The sequence below is a fragment of the Durotheca rogersii genome (genome assembly GCF_024521655.1).
Source record: "Durotheca rogersii strain YMJ 92031201 chromosome Unknown GGS23scaffold_55, whole genome shotgun sequence".
In the NCBI taxonomy this organism is placed as follows: domain Eukaryota; kingdom Fungi; phylum Ascomycota; class Sordariomycetes; order Xylariales; family Xylariaceae; genus Durotheca; species Durotheca rogersii.
In genome coordinates, this window is record NW_026251286.1 from 18598 (window position 1) to 43137 (window position 24540).

At 39.1% G+C, this 24540-nt stretch overlaps 1 protein-coding gene across 1 annotated transcript; it reads right to left on the reverse strand.

Moving 5' to 3' along the window:
* Positions 1 to 13952: 13952 nt before the first annotated feature.
* Positions 13953 to 17886, reverse strand: GGS23DRAFT_589853 (uncharacterized protein). Its single transcript, XM_051517651.1, has 2 exons — positions 17704 to 17886; positions 13953 to 17296 (listed from the first exon to the last, which is right to left on the reverse strand). The coding sequence occupies exon 2, from the start codon at positions 17294 to 17296 to the stop codon at positions 14123 to 14125; it is 3174 nt and encodes a 1057-aa protein (XP_051367217.1). The 5' UTR covers positions 17704 to 17886; the 3' UTR covers positions 13953 to 14122.
* Between the last annotated feature and the right edge of the window lie 6654 nt (positions 17887 to 24540).

A 24540-nucleotide genomic window follows, 5' to 3' on the forward strand; every position in this document is an offset into this window, starting at 1 on the left:
AGGTAATCGCGGAATAATCTTACGGTATTTTAAACGTTCGGCTTAAGTCCTTAAGCTTTAAGTTATATATCGACGAATTCGAAATAATTAATAGAAACCGAGGATATAATTTAATAATAAAGAGCTCGGTAACTTTTACCGGCGATAGTAGCTTAAGATTCCTAAGAGCGACTTTATTCGAATAATTACTTATGCTCTTCGATAAAGAGGTAATGCGGGTTTTCGGTTAGAGCTTTCGGCTCCTCCCTACGAGTCTTAGGATCTTTCTTAACCTATTTATAGAAAGCTTAGAAGTATTACTTCCTCGCTCGCTCCTTTTCCTAAGTAATGAATTCTTCGAGCGATAAAAGTATCGCCTAACTTAGCTTATAATCGTTCGCATTAGAATTAATATCCTTTTAAATATCGAATTACTTAGCGTAATTTTAGAAAGTAATAAACTATCGTAGATATTCGTCGAAGTTACGTAGGTTAATATTAATAGGTAGCTTTTTAATAAAGAAGTCTCCGCTAGTATTAGTTATTACTATAAATATATTACTCGAAAGGAAAACGAAAGCGATATTTAAAAGAAAAACGATTAATCGAGAGATTAAAGAAATAGAGATAAATAATAAGATTACTCGGAAGCTTATATATTAAGACCTTAGTTAACTTAGGTCCTTAGAAGGGCTGCCGGGCTTGTAACTAATACGTAGATCGGGAGAGCTACGTAGGTACTAAGGTTGCTTCTTAGGAGTAACGGAAGGTAGGAAGAAGAAGGTAAATTAACTAACTATCTAAGAAGGAAGGAGATTAATAAAGGAGATACGAGCTACCTATATATAGACGATAAGGAGCTACGAGCTATATTACATAAGCGAACTAGGAGTTATATTAGGTAAGCGAGCAACTCGAGAAGGAGTAGGGAGCCATATATAAGTGGCTCTTTATGTAACATTATATTATTTCGATCGATAGGGTCTGGATATTATACGAGCTTCTTTAATCGGCTAATACCTAACTAAAGTACGATACGTATTCCTTAGACTAATAGTTTAATTATTATAAATAAGTCGACGATAATTCCTCCCATTAAGGTCTAGAACTCTTAACGTATAACCTTCGTTAAGGTAATACGTATAAGGAATAGATCCCGAGTAGAAAATCGCGCTAGATACGATACTAGTTATAGCCATAGGCCGGTTTCGATCTAACGGGAGCTATTTAATAATATTAGCGGTATTACCGCTAGGCGTCGTTTTACGCCTATATTAATACTTCTCGTTATATTAGGTATTAGTTAGTAATATAAGGCTAGCTTATATATAGGTATACTTATTAGCTCGACTCTAGTTCCGTTTCCTTAATCCTTTATATCTACGTAGTTTTATTAATATTAATTCTTAGTTCTCTTTAAAACTATCGGTTACTAATAGTTATTAGTTTATTAATTCCTATCTATATTATTAATATAAATATCTATATTATATCATATATTATATCGTCGAATCGCTACGCTTAGGTATCTTAAAATACCTCTAGCATAATAAGTTATTAATATCTATATATTTAATTTATATCGATTAATAGGTTTAGAAGAAAAAAGAAACTATCGTAAGGTTAGTTAGGATATAATTATTATTAGCCTTTATCCGCCTTTAATATTAGTAAGGGAGTAGCGGGTCGTATAGGTTATCGTAATTTATGCTATAGCGTTCGTACGTCTTCTATATAATAAATAAATAACTATAAGGGGGCTGTTTTAATCGCTATAAGCTTTATTTATTCGCACGAGATATACTATATTATTAGCGGTTCGGAAAAGCGGTTAGTATCGAGGGCTAAGTATTATCCCTAGTAGCGGTAGTATTACGACGAAAGTTCTCCCGGGTTTCACGGGTTCCTCCGTATAATAAATAAATAACTATACGAAGGATGTCTTAATCGGTATAAACGCGGTTTAGTCGTCGTATTATATCGTAGTATCGATAGCTTATTAACGTTATAAGTATTAAGGGCTAAGCGCTATCCTAATAATAATAATATTATTATAAAAGTTCCCGGGCTTATACGTACCTCCCTATAGTAGATTAATAACTATAAGGCGGGATACTTTATTTAACGTAAAACGCGAACTACTTCGCGGATTAAATAACGGCGCCGACGGCGATCGGTATTCTTTAAATCCTAATAACGTAATAGAAATTCCGTAAACTAAAGGTTAAGGGGTCGAAAAAGTTATAAGGTAGTTACTATTAAGAAGGAATAAAGCGTACGCGATACTAGAGACCCGGATAGGTTTACTCGAAAGTATACTCTATCGAAGACTATAACTCGTACGATAATTTAAGATAAATAAAAATAATATCGCTATATTAATCGAGAAATAAGGAATTTAATATAGTTATCGTATCTTAACTATGCCTCTTAGTCGTAGAAATATAGTAGTCGCTAGCCCGAAGGTATAAGAGGTAAGGAAAGAAAAGAGGTAAAACGTAAAAGTTACTTACTCGGTTATAGCGGTACGACGAAGTAACTTAAGCGCCTATAACTAAGATAGATATATTAATCGGAAAACGGCGAATCTAATGGTAAAAACGAATCTTTAATTAAGGTAAAAATAGTAAAGATAGTAATCTAGTTAAGTAATAAACTAGATAATAAGTATGGCATATCCCATACTTACGGGAGCTATAGTTACTCTATATAGGTATAAGGCCTATCGTAGCGTATTACGTAATGTATTAAGAGGGCATATCTTACCGCACTACTACAATATATAAGCGTTATTTCGAAATAATAAGTTAAGAAATGCTAGGAAAAAGTAAGGTTATTACTTTATAGCGTAATTATAATATGCCTAGACGTCGCTTTCGTAGCGTCCTAACTATTCTATTTCCTAACTTATCTAGGACCTTAATACTTTAAAGCGATTAATTAAACGATTAAATACTTATATATTACTCGCTTCCTTAACATAAGGTATAGGGATAAGAATAATAGCGCGTAGGTACTGTAGTGGTGCGGTGGATCTAGGCCACGTAGCCTTTTCGATATATATTTATATGAGTCGCGTACTTATATTTTCATCAGTTAGACTTAGACCGGTAGACATCACAGCCTACAGCCATTCACTCGTTTCTTGCCATGCCTTTCTAGCTATCCTCGTTACCTCTTTTCTTAGTTCTTCCTTTCTTAGCTGCCGTTTTTAGCTAGCCGATCAACCGATTACAGCTGTTTATAGCTATGATCTTAGGTTGATCGGCACTAGGCCAGTTATTAGCAGTTAGGCAGTCCTTTTCGTACCTCCGTTAGCGTACCTACGCTACTCCTATTTAATAGCGACCACCTAATAGCTCGAACCTTACCTCATCTTAAGAGCGACCTTTTGCGACCGTTTTTACAGTCATCAGGTTTAGAATTCGTCGATCAGGAGATTCCCTGTTTTTCAGTTAATTAGGAGCAGTTTTCGTAGCTCCAGAGCCGTTTTTCGTGGCTTTCGGATTAAGCCTTTTTTAGGTTAGGATTAACGGGAGGGCAGATAACTATAGCGACCATCTGAACAACCCACGCCCTCCCATTAGCTTTTGATTAGTTTACCTGAAAGCTCGTCCGCCGATCAGTAGTTACCCTTATCCTCATTTCTTAATTGTCTCTTTTAAAGGAGCTATGCCCGTTTTCGTCTGGTTTTGCCTCCGTCGTTTTTCACTAGTGCCTAGATGGCAGTTTTCAATCAGTTGATCTGACACCGTTACCGCTACCACCCCCTTTTATAACACGCGCTTAAAGGCATCCGTTCTTTTACCGATCGATCTATTTTAATTACAAGAGGCTTGCCGATAGCTCCGATTGCCCTTGATTTATCCCTTCCAGCCAGTTACGGCACCTAGGGAGGTTTCTCCCTAACCGATAGGTACCACGATGCCCTCACAATAAGATACCGACAGACCTTATACCCACGAACCTGATCAGGGAACCTACCGATTAGCGCGATAGACCTATAAACGATACCGATACGAACGAATTAAATAGATATTAAACAAGATAGCCTAGAAAAAAAAAACAGTCATAGTTACAGAACAGTTATAAGTTAAACCCCGGAGACCCCTCTTGTCGCCTTTACCGATATGTGGTTGGTAGGAAGAGCCAGAGCCCCTAGAACCACGTACAGGGAAGGGATCGAGGGTTAAGGGAAGCCCGGTAGATACTGCCGGACGAATATAAGAACGGTTATACGAAAATAGCTAGAAACGAGTCATAGAAACGGGTATTAAATAGGATATATTAGTTAGTTTATAGGATTAGGAATTAGTTAAAAAAGATCGGCAATAGCCATGAACGAGAAGGACGGGATTACGTTATATCGTATGGGATTGTTTCTTTGTTTCTCACGGGAGCTACGCTTATTTTACCTGCCCGTTGCAGTTCCTGTTTTCCGATTAATCCCTGTTGTTTCTTAATGGCCCTGATGGACCTGGCTCGCTCCCAGTTGATCAGGGTTGATCAGGAACAGGTTGATCAGGTCAGTTACAGTTACAGCTCCGCCAGCCCAGTTCTTGTTATCAGATCTTTCCTGTTTCCTGTTGATCGTTGGTTGAACTGGCTCAGCTCCCAGTTGGCAGCGATTGAACAGGTTCGGGATTGATCAGGTTCAGGTTCAGGATCAGGCACGGTTGCAGTCACCCACCCCACCACCCACTTGTTACTGTTACAATCGTTCCCAGTTGTCAGGATCACCCTGTTTCTTCCTGACTTATCCTGTTAGCCTTTGATTGAACTGGCTAGCTTTCAGTTGATCAGGGTTGATCGGGATTAGGTTGATTAGGTTATTTAGGATTAACAGGAAACGAGAGCCACCGCACCTGTTATATTAGGAGTTTAATTACTCCTTACGGATTAATTGAACTAGGGAGGCTATAGTAGTGCGGTAGATCTAAGCCACGTAGCCTTTTCGATATATATTTATATAGGTCGCGTACTCATATTTTCATTAGTTAGACTTAGACCTATAGATATCACAGCCTATAGCCATTCACTCGTTTCTTACCATGCCTTTTCTCGCCATCCTCGATTGCCTCCTTTCTAGTCTTTCCTTTCCCAGCTACCGTTTTCAGCTGGCCGATCAACCGATTACAGCTATTTATAGCTGTGATCTTGGTTGATCGGCACTGGGCCAGTTGTTAGCAGTTAGGCAGTCCTTGTTTCGTGCCTCCGTTAGCGTGCCCACGCTGCTCCTGTTCAGTACTTTTAATTAGGAATAACGCTTCGTTTATAAACGATTCCGAGTTAAAAAAGTCGTCTTAGGGATACGTAATATTCCTATTTAAAGGTTCGATTATATAAAGAGCCGCTTGCTAAGATATAGTATCGATATCGACGATTAAAGCTAAATTATTCGCTTTAAAGTATATAGCTAAAGAAATAATAACTCTTAAACGTTTCTTTAGGAATATTACCCTAAAGCTAAGAGAACTTTAGAGGATATATAGCGATAACTAGTAAACGATAAGACTAGTAATAGGGGAGAAAGAAAGGATTAATACTAGGCTACGCTATATAGACATATAGAATATATAGCTATGTTAGGAGTATTAAAAGGGTATCTTCGAAGTAATCTACCTCTTTATTAATTAAATATTAATAAACGGACTTACGAAAGCTTTATTACGTTAATCGTTCGAGTATTTTAAAGCATTACTTAACCTATAGGATATTCGCGGAGAAATAGTTACGATAATACTTAAAGAGTCTCCGTAAGTACTACCGGTACGTAAATTCTTCTCTTAATTAGTTAATATATAAGTATAAAGTACTACGGCTATATAGAGATAGCTTTTCTTACCGTTAAATACCGAACTCGTATTACTTTTAAATCCTAGTATAAGAAAGTTACTTTAAAATAAAGAACTTAACTACGGGAATAATAAGTAAGGCTAAATTAACGGGATACGCGAGTACTAGCCGGTTCGTTCTAGTATTCGATAATTTCCTCGTATAAGCGATTAACCTATCGGTATAATACTTCGTATAAGTATTACTCGAATAAAATAAGCGGATAATCGTAAGCGACTTCGGATATTACTTCCTTAGAAGATTACTTTTCGTCTTTAGAAAATTACTCTCCTACTTCCTCTTCTTTAACGCTCTTTATTTCTACGTTTAATCCCTATTCGGGAGCGGCGGCCGACGAGGCTACGCTAGGTATTACGGTCGATAAAGCGGCGGAAATGTTACTTACGCTAGCTAAAGCGATAAAAGGGCTAATAGGTATAAAACTAAGGGTAGGTACGGCTACGGCGGTTAAGGACTTAGTAACGGAAGGACTTACGCCTAGCTAAGTAAATTAACCAGAGTTAGCGGCGCTTCGTCGTAATTCGGCGATTTCGGGAACCGCGGGTATTTACTTTCCGTTTTAGTAAAAGATTAAGAGCTTCTTTATTATCGTAACGAGATTAAGGACTTGTAAAGTAACGTTAGCGAGTATTAACTAACGCGGAATATAGCTTATATATTAGCCGAAGCCTCGATACAGGCGACGATAAGATAGGTAGCCGGTAGGACCAGAGCGTCGGCCCTATATAATATTAGCTCTAGACCTCGACGTATAGAAATAAGAATACTTATAGAGATACGTAAGCGTAACCGGAAGAGTAGCGGTAATAGTAGCTAATACTCTAGAAAGAATCGAAGTACTTTCTAGTAGACCTATTCTAAGCCGTACTACGTATATAGGTTAAGTAAGGAACTACGCGACGAACGCCGTACTTTCGATTATAAATAACCGAAGTAATTCTTAAACCGGTAGTAGTAAAAGCTAAAGCGACCGGCGTAACGGGAGTATTAAACGGAACCGCCGGAGCGGCCGGGCTAGAGGAATTAATAAGGCCGGTAGTTATTCCGGAAATCGATAAAGCGCTACGTTTTTATTCTTATCTTCGTTTTCGTTTAAAGATATTACTACGGATCAGAGTAATAATAATAGTAGCCGCTTAGGTTACGCGAGTAATAGCGATATTATTAGAAGACGTAACCTAATATACGTAAGTTTAGGCTCGGTTTTTACACGGGAAAACCTTACGAGTAATTAATATAACTAAGCGGTCGCTTTTCTCGATTATTCCTTCGTATAAAGAGAAGGAGTCTTCCTCGGAAGACTCCTTCTTAAAAGATTCGTCGGTAAAGACCTTAATAACTCGGGATACGGTATCTTAACGGGCGCGAGTAACTAAGGCTTAGGTACGTTACGCTAAGAAACTAGGTATAATTATATCGACGTCGCCTTTATCGATAAAAGGGTCCTTAAGGAGCTAAGTAATAACTAAAGCCCCGGACCCGGGAGTAAAAGGTATCCTTCCGCGGCGAGCTTAGCTACCGGCCGAAGTTTTAGCGTTATTTCCCGTACGTATACGGGAGGTAAGAGGCTAGGTACTCGCGGCGGAGAGGCCGAGTACCTTTTATTTTAACGGGGCTACGGTACCTTAAAGTACTAATATAATCTTACGAAGCTTTTTAAGTATTAGATATATTAAAAGATCGTTAATTACGGTATTATATTACTACCGGTAAATAATAAGTAAGTAATAAACGAATTATTTTAAATAACCTTTTATTCATTAATATAAAGTAATTAACGGTCGCTTTATTATCCTAGGATACTTTAATATTAAGTATAATATATTAGTTATAAATAATAACCCTTATCGCGATAAGTCGAGTTACTATCCTACGGTTACTTAATGAAAGTATATTACGACTCGTATAATACGCGAGTTACGCTTTACGTAGATTATAAAGAAAATAAACTTACCTTATAATAATAAATTAATAAAGCTTTATTAGTTATATTAGCTTACGATTACGTAATTAATAGAATTACTTAATTATAGTTAGGTATATATACCTACGACGAATAACCTAGGAAAGAAAGAAAGAGAGGGAGGTACGTTTAATTCGAGAGCGAGAAATCCTAGATATATTTATACTTAACCGCTTTCGTAGAAAAAACGGTAGAATCGGTTAGCATAGGTAACGCGCGCGAGCGCGCGCGATAATAATAAAGGAGATTAAATCCTAGTATTAATACTAGAGTAATTATTACTATATTACCTATATAGTGAACAGGAGCAGCGTAGGCACGCTAACGGAGGCACGAAAAGGACTGCCTAACTGCCAATAACTAGCCTAGTGCCGATTAACCAAGATCATAGCTGTAAATAGCTGTAATCGGTTAATCGGCTAGCTAAAAACGGTAGCTAGGAAAGGAAGACTAGAAAAGGGCAAAGGAGGATAGCTAGAAAGGCATGGTAAAAGGAGTAAATGGCTATAGGTCGTAATATTTATAGGTCTAAGTCTAGCTAATAAAAATATAAGTACGCGACCTATATAAATATACATCGAAAAGGCTACGTGGCCTAGATCTATCGCATTACTATAGCCTCCTTAGTTTAATTAATCCGTAAGGAGTAATTAAACTCCTAATAGCAATAGGTACGGTAGCTTTCGTTTCCTGTTGATCCTGAATAACCTGATTAACCTGATCCCGATTAACCCTGATTAACTGAAAGCTAGCTAGTTTAATTAAAGGCTAATAGGATAAGTTAAGTAAATAGGTGATCCTGATAACAAGAGATAATTACAACTGTAATAAGTGGGTGGTGGGGTGGGTGACTGTAACCGTGCCTGATCCTAAACCTGATTAATCCCGAACCTGTTTAATCGCTACTAACTGGGAGCTGAGTTAGTTTAATTAACGATTAATAGGAAATAACAGGAAAGATCCGATAATAACTGGGCTAGTGGAGCTATAACTTATAAACTAACCTAATTAACCTATTGCTAATTAACCCTGATTAATTAGAAGCGAGCCAGGTCCATTAAAGCCATTAAAAAATAACAAGGATTAATAGTTAGGAAATAGGAACTATAACGGGTAGGTAAAATAAGCGTAGCTCCCGTAAGAAACGAAAGAAATAATCCCATACGATGTAACGTAATTTCCGTCCTTTTCGTTTATAGCTATCTTTTGCCGATCCTTTTTAACTAATTCCTAATCCTATAAACTAACTGATATATCCTATTCATGCCCGACTATTTTTCGTATAACCGTTCTAACTGTTATTCGTCCGGTAGCATTTACCGGGCTTCCCTTAACCCTCGATCCCTCCCCTATACGTGGTTCTAGGGGCTTTCTAGGCTCTTCCTACTAACTATATATCGGTAAGGGCGATAAGAGGGGTCTCCGGGCATTATTATGACTATTTCCGACTATGACTTATGACCGTTTTTTCTAGGCTTTCTTGTTTAATATCCTGTTTAATTCGTATATCGCGGTATCGTCTGTAGGTCTTCGCGTTGATCGGTAGGTCCCGATTAGGTTCGTAGCGTGGGTATAAGGTATGTCGGTATCTTCTTAGTAATTGAGGGCATCGTGGTACCTATCGGTTAGGGAGGAGAAACCTCCCTAGGTGCCGTAACTGGCTTGAAGGGATAAAATAAGGGCGATCGGATGACAAGCCTCTTGCGGTTGAAATAAACTGATTAATAACGAACGGATGCCTTTAAGCGCGTGTTGTAAAAAGGGGGTAGTGGCGGTAACGGTGTTAGATTAACTGAGAGAAAAACTGCTATTTAGGCACTATTAAAAACGGAGGTAAAACCAGATAAAAACGGGCATAGCTCCTTTAAAAGAAATAATTAAGAAACGAGGATAAGATAGATCTACTAATCGGCGAACGAGCTTTTAGGTAAGCTGATTAAAAGCTAATGGGAGGGCGTAGTTATTGATGGTTGCTATAGTTGTCTGCCCTTCTTATTAATCCTAATGCCTAACCTAAAAAGGCTTAATCTAAAAGCTACGAAAACGGCTCTGGAGCTACGAAAATAGCTCCTAATTAACTAAAAATCAGGGAATCTCTTGATCGACGAATTCTGAACCTATTAACTATAAAAACGGTCGTAAAAGGTTACTCTTAAGATGAGGTAAGGTCGAGCTACTAGGTAGTCGCCACTAAACAGGAGCAGCGTAGGTACGCTAACGGAGGCACGAAAAGGACTACCTAACTACTAATAACTAGCCTAGTACCGATTAACCAAGATTATAGCTATAAATAGCTATAATTGGTTAATCGGCTAGCTAAAAACGGCAGCTGGGAAAGGGAGATTAAAAAAGGGCAAAGGAGGATAGCTAGAAAGGCATGGCAAAAGGAGTAAATAGCTATAGGTCGTAATATCTATAGGTCTAAGTCTAGCTAATGAAAATATAAGTACGCGACCTATATAAATATACATCGAAAAGGCTACGTAGCCTAGATCCACCGCACTACTATAATAGCTAACTACCGCTTAATCGAAAGCGAGTAATTATACGGATAATTATACGAGTAATTATACGGATAATTATACGAGTAATTACGCGAGTAATTACTTTTATTTATAATAGATTATAGAGTATTAAGTAGGGGGTACGAAGAGTATATAACTTAGGAGAAAATATTATTAGTAATAAACCGGAGTATATACGGATAAGGGAATATAGGGAACTCCGAGATAAAGTACCTAGTAATCGATTAACCTTAACGAGGCATAGCGAGACTAAGGAATAACCCCCTTAGGTTATTATCGCGAGTAAAGGACTATAGTTAACCTTACTATCGTAAGCTTAACTAGGGGGTATATTACGTAGGCATATACTCCTAATAGGAACTACCTAGCTTACCTAAGCTAGTTAAGTACTACTATATATACTTATAGATTGCTCTATACTCTTTCGTAGCTTTCCCTCTTTTCTAGTTAGTTAATATATACCTTCTTACCCGTATTCTATTACTCCCTTTACGAATAACCTATTAACCCAAGCTTAGCTCTCGCTAGCTACGTAATATTACTTTACTAAAAGCATATAATAGGAAGCTATAAGTTAACGTATCTCCTATTATAACTCTATACATATACGGAAAAACGCGCTTTCCTAAAACGTTAGCCGTAAAGGTATATCTAACTATATCGTCGATACGTTTCCCTTCCTCCCTCTCTTTTTCCTCTTTAGGCATCCCATTTCGAAAATCCCCCCCTTATAATTATTTTATTCCTATTAATCTCTAGCCTACCTTTCTTATTACTAATTTAAATTCTTATTTTTACCTTTAACTTATTATCTTTTTTCCCCCTTTCCTTAATTCTTTTTATTTATTTTTACGATATCTTCCCCCCGCTCCGCCGGAATCCCCCTTCCTTTCGTCTATAGAGACGTACGTCGCGCCGATCTAACCGACTTAATAAAACTCCTACGGGAGATTTATAATAATAAACATAACTAATGTAATATAAAGAAGTACTAACTTAATATTCTAGATAATTACGATTCGGGAAGAAATTAAATCGAACTAAGATCCGATATAGCCTAGGCCTTCCGGCTATCCGCTAATCGGCCCCGAATTATAAATTAATAATAATAAAAGTAAACGAAGGTAACCCTAACTAACTCTCTCGTTTATATCGTCCGCTACGACTACCTTACTAACGAAGATATCCGTATCCTTTATATTATAATAAGCTACGACCTAAAAGGTAAAAAAGCGGCCTTCGAAATAAACCCGTATTAAACGATAGGCTACCGATCGGTAGGATCGTTTAACTTCCTAACCAGCCGGTACCTCCTCGATAACCCCGCCTTTACTTTAGTTTTTACGATTTATACGGATCTAATAAACCCCGAATAAGCTATTACCGATCCTTCGAAGTTCTTTTAGGCTTACTTCGCCGTAGCGTTATACCTTTCTAAGCTCCGGAAACTATATAGCTTTAATATAGTTAGAAACGGCGCCTTCGATCGAGCGGCGTACGCGCTCGGCTAGTTATAGTAAGCCTAAGAAGGCGGTAGCCTCGAACCCGATATAACCTCCTAGTTTACTTACTACGTCGCGTTAATAAATTAATAAAATAGCTTTAGTTAAGGTTTTTAAAGCGGTATTCTACCGTATCTTATCTTTAAATAACCGATCGAGGTCGCGCGTTAAGCCTAAGAAAATAAGAGGCTTAATTTCCTTAATATTATAAGAAAATACGCCGAAGTAATAAAGTAATTTTATAACGTTTAAGTTTTAAAAGAAGAAGTAAGTATCGTTAAGCGTCTTTAATAAGCCGTAAATTATTAAAAGCGAATTAACCTTATTAATATTATAACGTCCGCTTAAAATACGCTAATTAATAAATTCCTTAACCGTAAATCCTTTGTTCGTTTAATTACGTAAGCGGAGGTCCGTCGTTTTTCTATAGTCTTAATACTTAATCTCCCTTACTTCCTCGTATTAGCGGACGCCGAGCTCCGTTACGATAACCTCGTTAAGGTTATAGCCCGTTCCCTTCCTTCCCCCGGCCTAGTAAGGATCCGAGCATTTTCATTCGGGGAAACCTTTATATCGTATAAGTAAAGGAGAGATACCTAGTTAACCCTCGGAACCCGCCCGCTCCCCTGCTATCCCCTTAATTAAGAAAGCTAAGACGAAACTAAAAAGAAGATAGCCGAAATAAAGAAAGAATACGCCGATCGAGTTAGATCGGTAATGATAAACCGGGCTAAGTTAGCTATAAAGTAATAAAGAAGCTTCCTTATAATATTAAATAATAAATTAAAGACGCGGCCGTAGTAGTTAAATAATAACCGGAGGAATAAAGTTTCGTAATACTTTTTAATAGAAGATATTAATCTAAACTTACCGTATTATCCTTTTTAATTTAATTATTCCTTACGGTATAATTAAACTAAGGAAGCTATAATAATACGATAAAATATATCTTTTTAATATATTACGTAATACGTTACGATAGGCCTTATATTTATATAAAATAACTATAGTACCCGTAAGTACGGGTTATATTATACTTATTATTTAGTTTAATACCTAATTAAATTGTTATTTTAATTATTTTTACCTTAATTAAAGATTCGTTTTTATTATTAAATTCGTCGTTCTCCGATTAGTATATCTATCTTAATTATAAGCGCTTAAGTTACTTCGTCGTACCGTTATAACCGAATAAGTAACTTTTACGTTTTACTCCTTTTCTCTCCTTACCTCTTATGCCTTCGGGTTAGCGACTACTATATCTCTCCGACTAAGGGATATAGCTAAGATACGATAATTATATTAAATTCCTTATCTCTCGATTAATATAGTAGTATTAGTTTTATTTATCTTAGACCATCGTACGTATTATAGTCTTCGATAGAGTGTACTTTCGAGTGAACCTATCCGGGTCTCTAGCATCGCGTACGCTCTGCTCTTCCTTACTACGTAGCTCTCCCGATCTACGTAATACTAGATCATAACTATAAATAGCTATAATCAGTTAATCGGCTAGCTAATAACGACAGCTAGGAAAGGGAGACTAGAACAGGAGGGTAACGAGGATAGCGAAAAAAGGCATAATAAGAAACAAGTAAATAGTTATTAGGTCGCAATGCCTATAGGTCTAAGTCTAACTAATGAAAATATAAGTACGCGATCCATATAAAGAGATATTGAAAAGGCTACGTAGCCTAGATCCACCGCACTACTACATTACTCGTAAGAGAATTCCTCACGCGTACTCTCGTATACGTAGCTCCTATCAATAGCTACGTAATAATAGGATAAATAGTTAATAAAATAAAGCTATTTACGTAGCCTTTTACAAGCCGTTTTATATACCTTTTAGCTTCACATTAACTACTATTAGAACAGAGCTAATTCTTTTACTATACATAACCGATTACATGCTTACATGCTTACAAAAATATAAAAAATATAAAAAATATAAAAAATATAAAAAATATAAAAAATATAAAAAATATAAAAAATATAAAAAATATAAAAAATATAAAAAATATAAAAAATATTAAAAATATTAAAAATATAAAAAATATAAAAAATATTAAAAATATAAAAAATATAAAAAATTTAAAAAATTATATTATATTATTTATTTTAATATAACTTTTCAATTTATTTAATAAATAGTTTCTATCATTGCATAAACTTATTATACATAAAAAGCTATAAAGCTTACTATCTACTTAATCATCATACTCTTAGGGTAGTTAATATAAATGTAAGAAAATATTTTACATCTTCTGTAACCCTGTGTCTTCGAGATAATCGGGTCAAGATGCCCCGATTCCTAAGCCAACTCTTGGCCCCACTCTCTCGCTTCTGCCCCCGTCCCGTTCGCGGTCAACCGTTGCTCTCATTCGCCGTCCCTCCATGAGCCCTCTTAACCCTCGCTTTTGCAATCCAATGACGCTGCTGAGTTCTCCACTCCAAATTTCTCTCACACCACCCCTTTCACTGTCACCGAGTTCGCTACTCCACTCGCTTCCTGACGCGCTCGTCGTGGCGCTGAGTTCCTCCGGCTCCGACCGAGCTCCTGATACGCTAGTATTGATCCGGAGGCCGTCTAGCCCGCTCGCCGATTCCTCAACACTGGACTGTGACAAGGACCGTAGCCGGTCGCCGAAGGGGCCACTGGTTATGGTCCCAGAAATGGATGAGTCGGCGGCTATGAGGGTATTTGGGTTCATACTCCCGTCAATTCCACGACCTCCTCCTGCTGCCATTGCCGTAGCATTAAACACGGCGGCGGCGTTACGCGAATCGAGGCGCGCATGAAGACGTTCAACGACAGCTTCCAGTAGCCCGTCAATCTTGTATGGCCGAGCGATCTGTAATAGTGAACACAGAATTTGCGGCGTGCAAAGCGGCGACGATGGGGGTGGCAATGCTGATGTATAGAGAAAGTGTAGGAGGGCCTGGACGGTGGGACATGTGTGAGGAAGGTAGAGACATCTCGGTCGAGAATTCGGCGGCAGGGATGCGGGCGTCGGCGCGGAATTAATAGTACTGAGGTCTGTTAGGCCACTACCACCGGACATTGACGTGCCGGCGGTGCTAGGTTGCTTGAGGGACCCGGTGGACGATGAGTTGAGCGTGCTCGCAACGGATAACCCACTGTCTGCTGTATTCCTGTTGGACTGCGTGATGGTAATGGTCGATATGCGTGCTCCTGCCTGCCCCGAGACGCCGGTTCTCAAGGTGACCGAATCACTGCCGTCCTGTGTAGCCGCGCCCTCACGTAATAGTTGGACGAAGTAAGGACCCCAGCGACGTGCAACAATTCGAGAATTGACCGGAATCCGCTCCCCATGGAAGCATAATATATCCATGTCCGCCAGCTCACGTAGTGCCAAGGCCCTCTCACCCAGCTCTTCAGCAGCACGGCTGTGGGCTCTGCCCCCCCCGGTCCAGCCAGCCTTCCTAGCCATGCTGAGACCAGGAGCGGTGAAAGGACTGCTCGAGGATATAAAGCCTGACATCGGCGACGTCCTGCGAGGGTTATCGTAGAAGCCGAAGGCCTCCAGCTCGACCATGCAGACATTTGAGAAATTGATTCGGCGGTGATTGTAGTCATCTACTAGGCTCCGCTTGCGATTGCCCAGGATGACAAAAATGTTTCGCCTATTCCATAGGACACCCCTATTCCAACTCCCCTGGCTGAAAACGCTACCGCCCGTATCGATCCGCACCCAAGTCAAATTCCTCATGTCCAATGCCCAAAGAGCGTACTCCTGCTTCGAACTGGTGAGATACGTCCCACTAACGACGAAATAAGTATCGATGATGCCGCCGTTTGGAAACCGTAGTCCGGGGGGAGAATAACTACCCGACATCGCCTTTTCGGCGAGCGAGCCGTCGGATGAACGGATCTGAAGCTCAAGCTTCACATCCAGGAAGTTATAATTCGAGTAGATCAGCATTGATGATCCCGGTTCTTTGCCCTCCTGGCCGATCGTGCTTTCCTGACGCAAACCACCGTTGTTTACCCTGCCAATCTTGGCGGTGACGCTTGGTGGCAGAGGAGCAACTACACTGCGATACGCACCGCACGATTTTCCCAATGGTTGCGTTGAGGTCCACTTGAGGCTGCGTAGGTTGAAGACGCTGATCTGCTCGATGTAGTGGTTCGCTCCATCCTGGCCTCCGACGACCACCATCTCGGCGCCCCCAGCTCCATCGATGTTAATACCGATCCTGCCTTCGTTCGGGTTCCCGCCAGATGGATTGTGTTGAAGGGCGGATAAAGGTGCCTTGGTGGATGTAAAGGTCGCAGGCGAGGGCAAGATACACGCGCAGTGAGCGTACCGACCCTGGGGCGCATCTTGCGAAGGGACGTAGGTCCACTTCTTACTTGGCACATCGTAAATATATATATCGGACATAACCGTTACTTCGGGCTGCTGGTCGGGGGAGGCAGAAGCGGGCTGAGAGGTGGTAGGCGACATGCCCCCGTAACAGACCATCTTCGTATCGCCTAGGGCACACATGGAATGAAAGTAGCGAGGCGGTGGGACATCCCCAGTAGTGTCAAGTTTGCTCCAGTGTCTCCGGATGAGATCTAGCTCGTAGAGATCTGAAGTAAGGGGTGCTGGTCGACTTCTCGACAGAATCCGTCCGCCGAAGACGTACAGTTTGTCCCCTAGTATTGTGGTTGTCGCGCCTACTAAAGGGTGCGGCTCCTGACCGGTAGTCCGGTGAACATTACACATCAACCCAGAGAGGTGGGCTGAAGATCCCGAGGTAGCGGGGGTACCGACCGCGGTGCCGACGGCCGGAGTCCTGCTCGTTGGAGCAACCTGCGGGGACGTGCCAGCTGACAGTTGCCCATTACTCCGGGGGGTAAGATTATCTTTCAGGCCGTCCCCGGCATCAGTTCGCGAGGAACTAGCCACGGTACTCTGGCTGCTGCTCGCATCCAGTCCGCCGCTGTACATCTGATTGGGGGGTATTGAAGTATTGGAATCCATCATGCTCGTCCGGCCGGTCGTAGGTGCTTCGTGGGCAATGTCACTATTGACTACGGCGCTTAGATTATTCTGCGGTTCACTGGATGGACCTGGAGGGGTTGCAGGGCAAGACGGTGAGAGAGAAGGTGGCGGTGGTGCCGGGAGTGGTTTCTCGAGGCTGTTTTGTAGACTCAGATTCCTTGCATGCTGTGGAGGCAAGGGCTTCTGAGCGGGGTTGGCCTCTGTAGCTCCCGATTGAGTGGTGAATGTTTTGAATGCCAGTCTCGAGGGTGCTCTTGCGAATCTGAGCGACTCTTCTCGAGTTGGGATAGCCTTCTTGATGCCTCGATATACGTCAGAGAGGAGGTCGGACGGCGACTTTGAGGAAGGTTGTCGGCGTTCCTGGTCATCCAATTCGCTCTCATATGCGTCGTCGGTTGACTGAGAGCTATCTCGACGGTCTGGCTGACCCGGGGTTAGATTAGGACCTGTAGACATCTTTTACCTCCCCTCCTTCTTAGCCAAAAGGCCGAGGCGGTACTCAGGCAAGAAAGATGGACAAGGAGAAAGCTAGGAGACAAGGACTGGGCACCTCAAAACTAGAAGCAATGCTTGATGAAATGCTAGCGGTCTAAGACGGGTTGGATGGAGGAGTGTAGAGAAGAGAGAAATTCCACGCCAGGATGCGACTGGGGCTAGGGGTAGAGGGAACAGGGTATGGCTGTTTGTCCCGGCACAAAACGAAGGCGGGACTGGGACTACCAACGGGACGCGATGCTGCCCAGTCGAGACCCGAGACTGCCACGAGAAGTTGACGAAGCCAGAGAAAGGGTGCTAGAGGTGACTCTGGAGCAAGGTAGGGTAGATCGATGACAGATTCCCGGGACCCGCGATTCATGACATACCTGGCTAGGCGAGATGGAGAAAGGAGCCCCTTTGGGTGACGTCGTAATTAGCAATTTTAATTGCTCCGTTGGCAGCCTTTCTTCCCTGTCTTCTTTGAAGGGGCCCGCTTGCGACTCGGTCTGATCCCGCGATACGACTATCCACGAAGTTGTCGCGACCTCGCACTAAGTAATCAGTACGCCCGGTGGGGTTGGATAGAGTGGTTATATAATCATGTAGATAATCGTATAACCTACGGTAATTCTATACTCTTCTTGCTTTAACTAGGTTATATATTATTTTATTAATATAGTATAATACTATAGTTTATTATTTATTATTACTATTAATAATAATAAAGTTGAGATTATTTTTAAACAATGAATGTAAAAAGATGTTTTTAAAATCTTTCATAGCTATACAATAAATGAAGATTAATTAATTAATATATTAAAGCAATATAAAAGTATTAAATATTATGAGGTTTTTAAAAAGTATTTATATAGTTTACTTTATAGTTTAAATTATTTATTAAATTATTAACCTATTTAAAGAATAATTATAATATAATAAACCTCTTATTGTAGTGATTAATTATGAAGAAGAAATTATTTATATAAATATACTTAGAATCATTATTATAAATAACCTTACAAATAACTCCATAAATATAAAGTTATTTTTAATAGATGCTCTATTCTTAGAACCTAAAAACGCGCTATAAGTTTCTAAAATATATATATTTAATAAGAAAGAGGAAATTAATAAAGTTTTTCTTATTAAATATATTATTATTATTAGTACTCCATAGCTATTATAGTAGTGCGGTAAGATATACCCTCTTAATCCTATCCAGAGGATAGTTATAATACGTCAAACCTCCTGTTATACAAATTAATTACATGTTAAATACCTCTATAAATACCTCTATAAATACCCCTATAAATACCTCTATAAATAGCCTTATGAGAGGGTATCATTTAGGGGATACTTTGTTTTTATTACCTAAAAAACGCGCTATAGGTCCTTGAAAATACATATACTTAATAAAAACGACGGGATAAATAGAGTTTTTCTTATTTAGCGTATCCTTATTACCCTTTGAAATACCTACATATATTTACTAACGCGTTTATTGTAGTGGTGCGGTGGATCTAGGCCACGTAGCCTTTTCGATGTGTATTTATATGGGTCGCGCACTCATATTTTCATCATTTAGACTCAGACCTGTAGACATCACGACCTACAGCCATTCACTCGTTTCTTGCCATGCCTTTTCTCGCGATCCTCGTTGCCTGTTTCTAGTTCCCTTTCCCAGCTGCCGTTTCAGCTGGCCGATCAACCGATTACAGCTGTTTACAGCTGTGATCTTGGTTGATCGGCACTGGGCCAGTTGTTGGCAGTTGGGCAGTCCTTGTTCCGTGCCTCCGTCAGCGTGCCCACGCTGCCCCTGTTCATTATTTATACGTTTCTATTCCTATTTATATAATTCCTATTCTTCTTCCTATCATATAATCTATTCTTATAATCTATCCTTGGTTTAATTAAAATAAAATTATTTAAGATTAAAGGATATCATACTTATGAAAGAATTTAAATTGAAATTAGTAAATGATTTATTAATCTACGAAATTATATTATATCTATAAAATAGTATCTCTTTTACTACGAAAATATATACCGTCTTACTTAGGTTAATATTAAGGAGGAGCAGAGCGTACGCGATGCTAGAGACCCGGATATATTTACTCGAAAGTATACTCTATCGAAGACTATAGTACGTACGATAGTCTAAGATGGATAAAACTAATATCGCTATACTAATCGAGAGGTAAGGAATCTAATATAATTATCGTATCTTAGCTACGCCCCTTAGTCGTAGAGATATAATAATCGCTAGCCCGAAGGTATAAAAGGTAAGGAAAGAAAAGGGGTAAAACGTAAAAGTTACTTATTCGGTTATAGCGGTATAACGAAGTAACTTAAGCGCCTATAACTAAAATAAATATACTAATCGAAGAACGACGAATCTAATAATAAAAACGAATCTTTAATTAAGGTAAAAATAGTAAAGATAATAATCTAGTTAGATAATAAACTAAATAATAAGTATAGCATCTCCTATACTTACGGAAGCTATAGTTATTTTATATAGGTATAAGGCCTATCGTAGCGTATTACGTAATATATTAAGAAGGTATGTCTTACTATATTACTATAGCCTTCTTAGTTTAATTATATCGTAAGGAATAATTAAATTAAAAAGGATAGTACGGTATATCCCGATTAATATCTCCCTTTAAAAACTACCGCGAAACTTCATTTTACCGGCTATTATTTAATTATTAAGACCGGGCCTTTAACTTTTCGTTTAATATAATAAGGAAGCCTTTATATTACTTTACGGCTAACTTAGTTCGGTTTATCCTTATCGATCTAACCCGATCGGCGTTTTCTTTCTTTATTTCGGCTACCTTCTTCTTATTTTCGTCTTAGCCCTCCTAGTTAGGGGAATAGTAAGGGAGCGGCCGCGTCCTAAGGGTTAATTAGGTATTTTTCCTTTACCTATACGGTATAGAGGTTTTCCCGAATTAGAAAGCTTTAATCCTTATTAGGTTAGGGAAAGGAAAGGAACGCGTCGTAACCTTAACGAGGTTATCGTAACGGAGCTTAGCGTCCGCTAATATTAGGAAGTAAAGGGGATTAAGTACTAAGGCTATAAAGGAACGGCGGACCTCCGCTTACGCGATCGAGCGGACGGAGGATTTACGGCTAGGAGGCTCGCCGATCGGCGTACTTTAAGCGGATATTATAACGTTAATAAGGTTAATTCGCTTTTAATGATTTACGGCTTACCGAAAACGCTTAACGATACCTATTCCTTCCTTTAAAATTCGAACGCTATAAAATTACTCTATTACTTCGGCGTATTCTTTTATAGTATTAAGGAAATTAAGCCCCTTATTTTCCTAGGCCTAACGCGCGATTTCGATCGGTCGTTTAAAGATAAGATATAGTAAAATGCCGCTTTAAAAACCATAATTAAAGCTATCTTATTAATTTACTAGCGCGACGTAATAAGTAAATTAAGGGATTATATTAAGCTCGAGATTACCGTTTTTTTATACTCGCCGTAATTAGTCGAGCGCGTACGCTATTCGATCGAGGACGCCGTTCTTAACTATATTAAAGCTAAATAATTTCCGGGGCTTGAAAAGGTATAATACTATAGCGAAATAGGCTTAAGAGAACTTTAAAGGGTCGGTAATAATTCGTTCGGGGTTTATTAGATCCGTATAGATCGTAAAAACTAAAATAAAGGTAGGATTATCGAGAAGGTATTAACGGGTTAGGAAGTTAAACGATCCTACCGACCGATAGCCTATCGTTTAATACGGGTTTATTTCGAAGGCCGCCTTTCGATTTTTAAGGTCGTAGTTAGTTATGGTATAAAAGGCGCGGATATCTTCGTTAGTAAGGTAGTATAGTGGTGCGGTAAGACATGCCCTCTTAATATATTACGTAATACGCTACGATAGGCCTTATGCCTATATAGAGTAACCATAGCTTCCGTAAGTACGGAATATGCTATACTTATTACCTAGTTTATTACCTAGCTAGATTACTATCTTTATTATTTTTACCTTAATTAAAGATTTGTTTTTATTATTAGATTCGTCGTTCTTCGATTAGTATATCTATTTTAGTTATAAGCGCTTAAGTTACTTCGTCGTACCGCTATAGATAAATAAGTAACTTTTGCGTTTTACCCCTTTTTTCTTCTTATCTCTTATGCCTTCGGGCTAGCGACTACTATATCTCTACGACTAAGGGGTATAGCTAAGATACGATAACTATATTAGATTCCTTGTCTCTCGATTAATATAGCGATATTAGTTTTATTTATTCTAGACCATCGTACGTACTATAGTCTTCGATAGAGTACATTTTCAAGTGAACATATCCGGGTCTCTAGTATCGCATACGCTCTGCTCCTCCTTAGTAGTCGTAGTAGGCGAGGCATACGAAAGAGTTAGCTAAGGCTACCCTCGTTTATTTCTATAACTACTAATCCATGGTTCGGGGTCGATTAACGGATAGCCGAAAGGCCTAGACTATATCGGATCCTAGCTCGATCGGATCCTTCCCCGAATCGTAATTATTTAAAATACCAAGCTAGTATTCCTTTATATTACTTTAGTTATCTTTATTACTATGAATCTCCCGTAGGAGTTTTATTAAGTCGGTTAGATCGGTACGACGTACGTTTTTATAAACGGAGGAAAGGGAAAAGGAGGAAGGGATTCCGGCGGAGCGAGAGGAAGACATAATGAAAAATAAAAAAAAAGAATTAAGGAAAGGGAAAAAAAAGATAATAAATTAAAGGTAAAAATAAGAATTTAAATTCATAATAAGAAAGATAGGCTAGAGATTAATTAAAATATAATAATCATAGGAGGGGGATTTTCGAAATAGAATGCCTAAAGAGGAAAAAGAAAGGGAGGAAAGGAGACGTATTAACGATATAATTAGATATACCTTTACGGCTAACGCTTTAGGAAAGCGCGTTCCCCCGTATACGAATAAAGCTATAATAGGAAACGCGTTAGCTTATAACTTCTTATTATATACTCTTAATAAAATAATAAGTACGTACGTTCGTAAACTCGTAATTAAACGTAGGTTAGGGTAGGTATCATCGAGACTCTTCTAAGTATAGTACTTACGACCTAGGTAACGTATTCGATTCTCTTATTCTCGTCCGACCTTTCTTTATATTTCTCGCTATTTCACGGTCCCGATCTACTTCCTTTCTTTCTTTCTCTAAGTCCTTTATCTTCGTTTTAATTCGTTTTTCGATTTTTTTTAATTTTAGATTTATAATTTCGTCGTTCTTATTTCTCTTATTCTTATATATATATATATAATAAACCCTACCATCTAAAAGTAACTCCTTAAACTAAACCGGGCGTCCGTTCTTAAGCTACTCGAGTAGCTTAAGGCTACGGGAATTACCGACGAAGAAATCGCCGGGACGTTTAAGAAGGCTAAGGAGGATAAGAAAAAAGCCGTAACGCATTAACGGATTAAGTCGATACCGCCGCCGGTAAACCTAATAAATAAGTAGCCCGACGAATCCTTCCGCCGTCTATCTTCTACCGAAGAATTCCGGGACGTTAATCGGCTAATCCTTAAGCCTTAGTAAGTATCGTATACCTTATATTCCCGCCCGTTAAACCAAAGCCCGAAAGTAATCATTAGCCGGTAGCTCCGGAGTATCGAAAGAATTCGGGTAATAAATTAATAGCGTTAGGTATATAGCTCTTAATATCAATAAGATTTATTAATCGAAGGTTATATTAATTAATAGTAAAATAATTCGTAACGTCCGGTTTTATTTTTTAGGTAGGCCGGCGGCCGGCCGGTATATCGTATAGGAAATTATAAGTAAGGACTTTTAAGAGGTTACTTACCTCTAGAATTACGTTATATCCCTCGCCCGTTACGTTTAATTCTTTCGCCGTCGGACGTTATTTATAAAGATTAATAATAAGGGCTGACACGTAGATTGGGAGAGCTACGTGGGCACTGAGGTTGCTTCTTAGGAGCAACGGAAGGTAGGAAGAAGAAGGTAAATTAACTAACTATCTAAGAAGGAAGGAGATTAATAAAGGAGATACGAGCTACCTATATATAGACGATAGGGAGCTAAGAGCTATATTACATAAGCGAGCTGGGAGCTATGTTAGGTAAGCGAGCAACTCGAGAAGGAGTAGGGAGCCATGTATAAGTGGCTCTCTATGTGACAAGGGCTTAGTTAACGAATATTTCCGTCGGCTAACGACGGATCTTTATTACGTCGTTAGTTTATTCGTTTAATAATACGGGATACCTAACGAGGTACCCTACTAATATTACGAGCGCCGGCTCGCCTCCTCCGATACCGTTAAATACTGTAGTGGTGCGGTAAGACATGCCCTCTTGATGTATTACGTAATACGCTACGATAGGCCTTATGCCTATATAAAGTAACCATAGCTTCCGTAAGTACGGGACATGCTATACTTATTATTTAGTTTATTACTTAGCTAGATTACTATCTTTATTATTTTTACCTTAATTAAAGATTCGTTTTCGTTATTAGATTCGTCGTTCTCCGATTAATATATCTATCTTAGTTATAGGCGCTTAAGTTACTTCGTCGTACCGCTATAACCGAATAAGTAACTTTTACGTTTTATACCTTTTCTTTCCTTATCTCTTATACCTTCGGGTTAACGACTATTATATTTTTACGACTAAGGGGTATAGCTAAGATACGATAATTATATTAGATTCCTTACCTTACGATTAATATAGCGATATTAGTTCTATCCGTCCTAGACGATCGTACGTACTATAGTCTTCGATAAAGTATACTTTCGAGTAAATATATCCGGGTCTTTAGTATCGCGTACGCTCTGCTCCTCCTTAATACGCGGGTATATGTAATGGGCTATGCCCATAGTAGGGCCCTGGCTAGTGCTAGGGCATAGTACGTAATTAGGCCCTTAGTACCTACGGCGGATAAGGCCAGCTGTCGTAAGTGCGGCCTATAGGGCATACTTTCTTCCTTTTTCTCCTCGTCTAGCTTTAGTTTATTAACATACGGCTTTTACCTAGCGAATAGCTCTTAAAACCGTAATAAAAAGCTAGACTAACCTTCTTTTATCGTTTTACGGAAGTAGTAGCATCTTAGCGAGCGGAATTAGTAATAAGAACGGCGATATAGCCTTTAGAGAAGCGGTACTAAGCTAGTAGTCGGAAAGGCGGTATTAGCTTTTGGACATACGCGCCGGCAGTACCTACGAAGAAGA

Bases quoted from the DNA above. Each gene is read 5' to 3' on its own strand.
- GGS23DRAFT_589853 (XM_051517651.1), bottom strand. From the start codon at position 17,296: ATGTCTACAGGTCCTAATCTAACCCCGGGTCAGCCAGACCGTCGAGAT.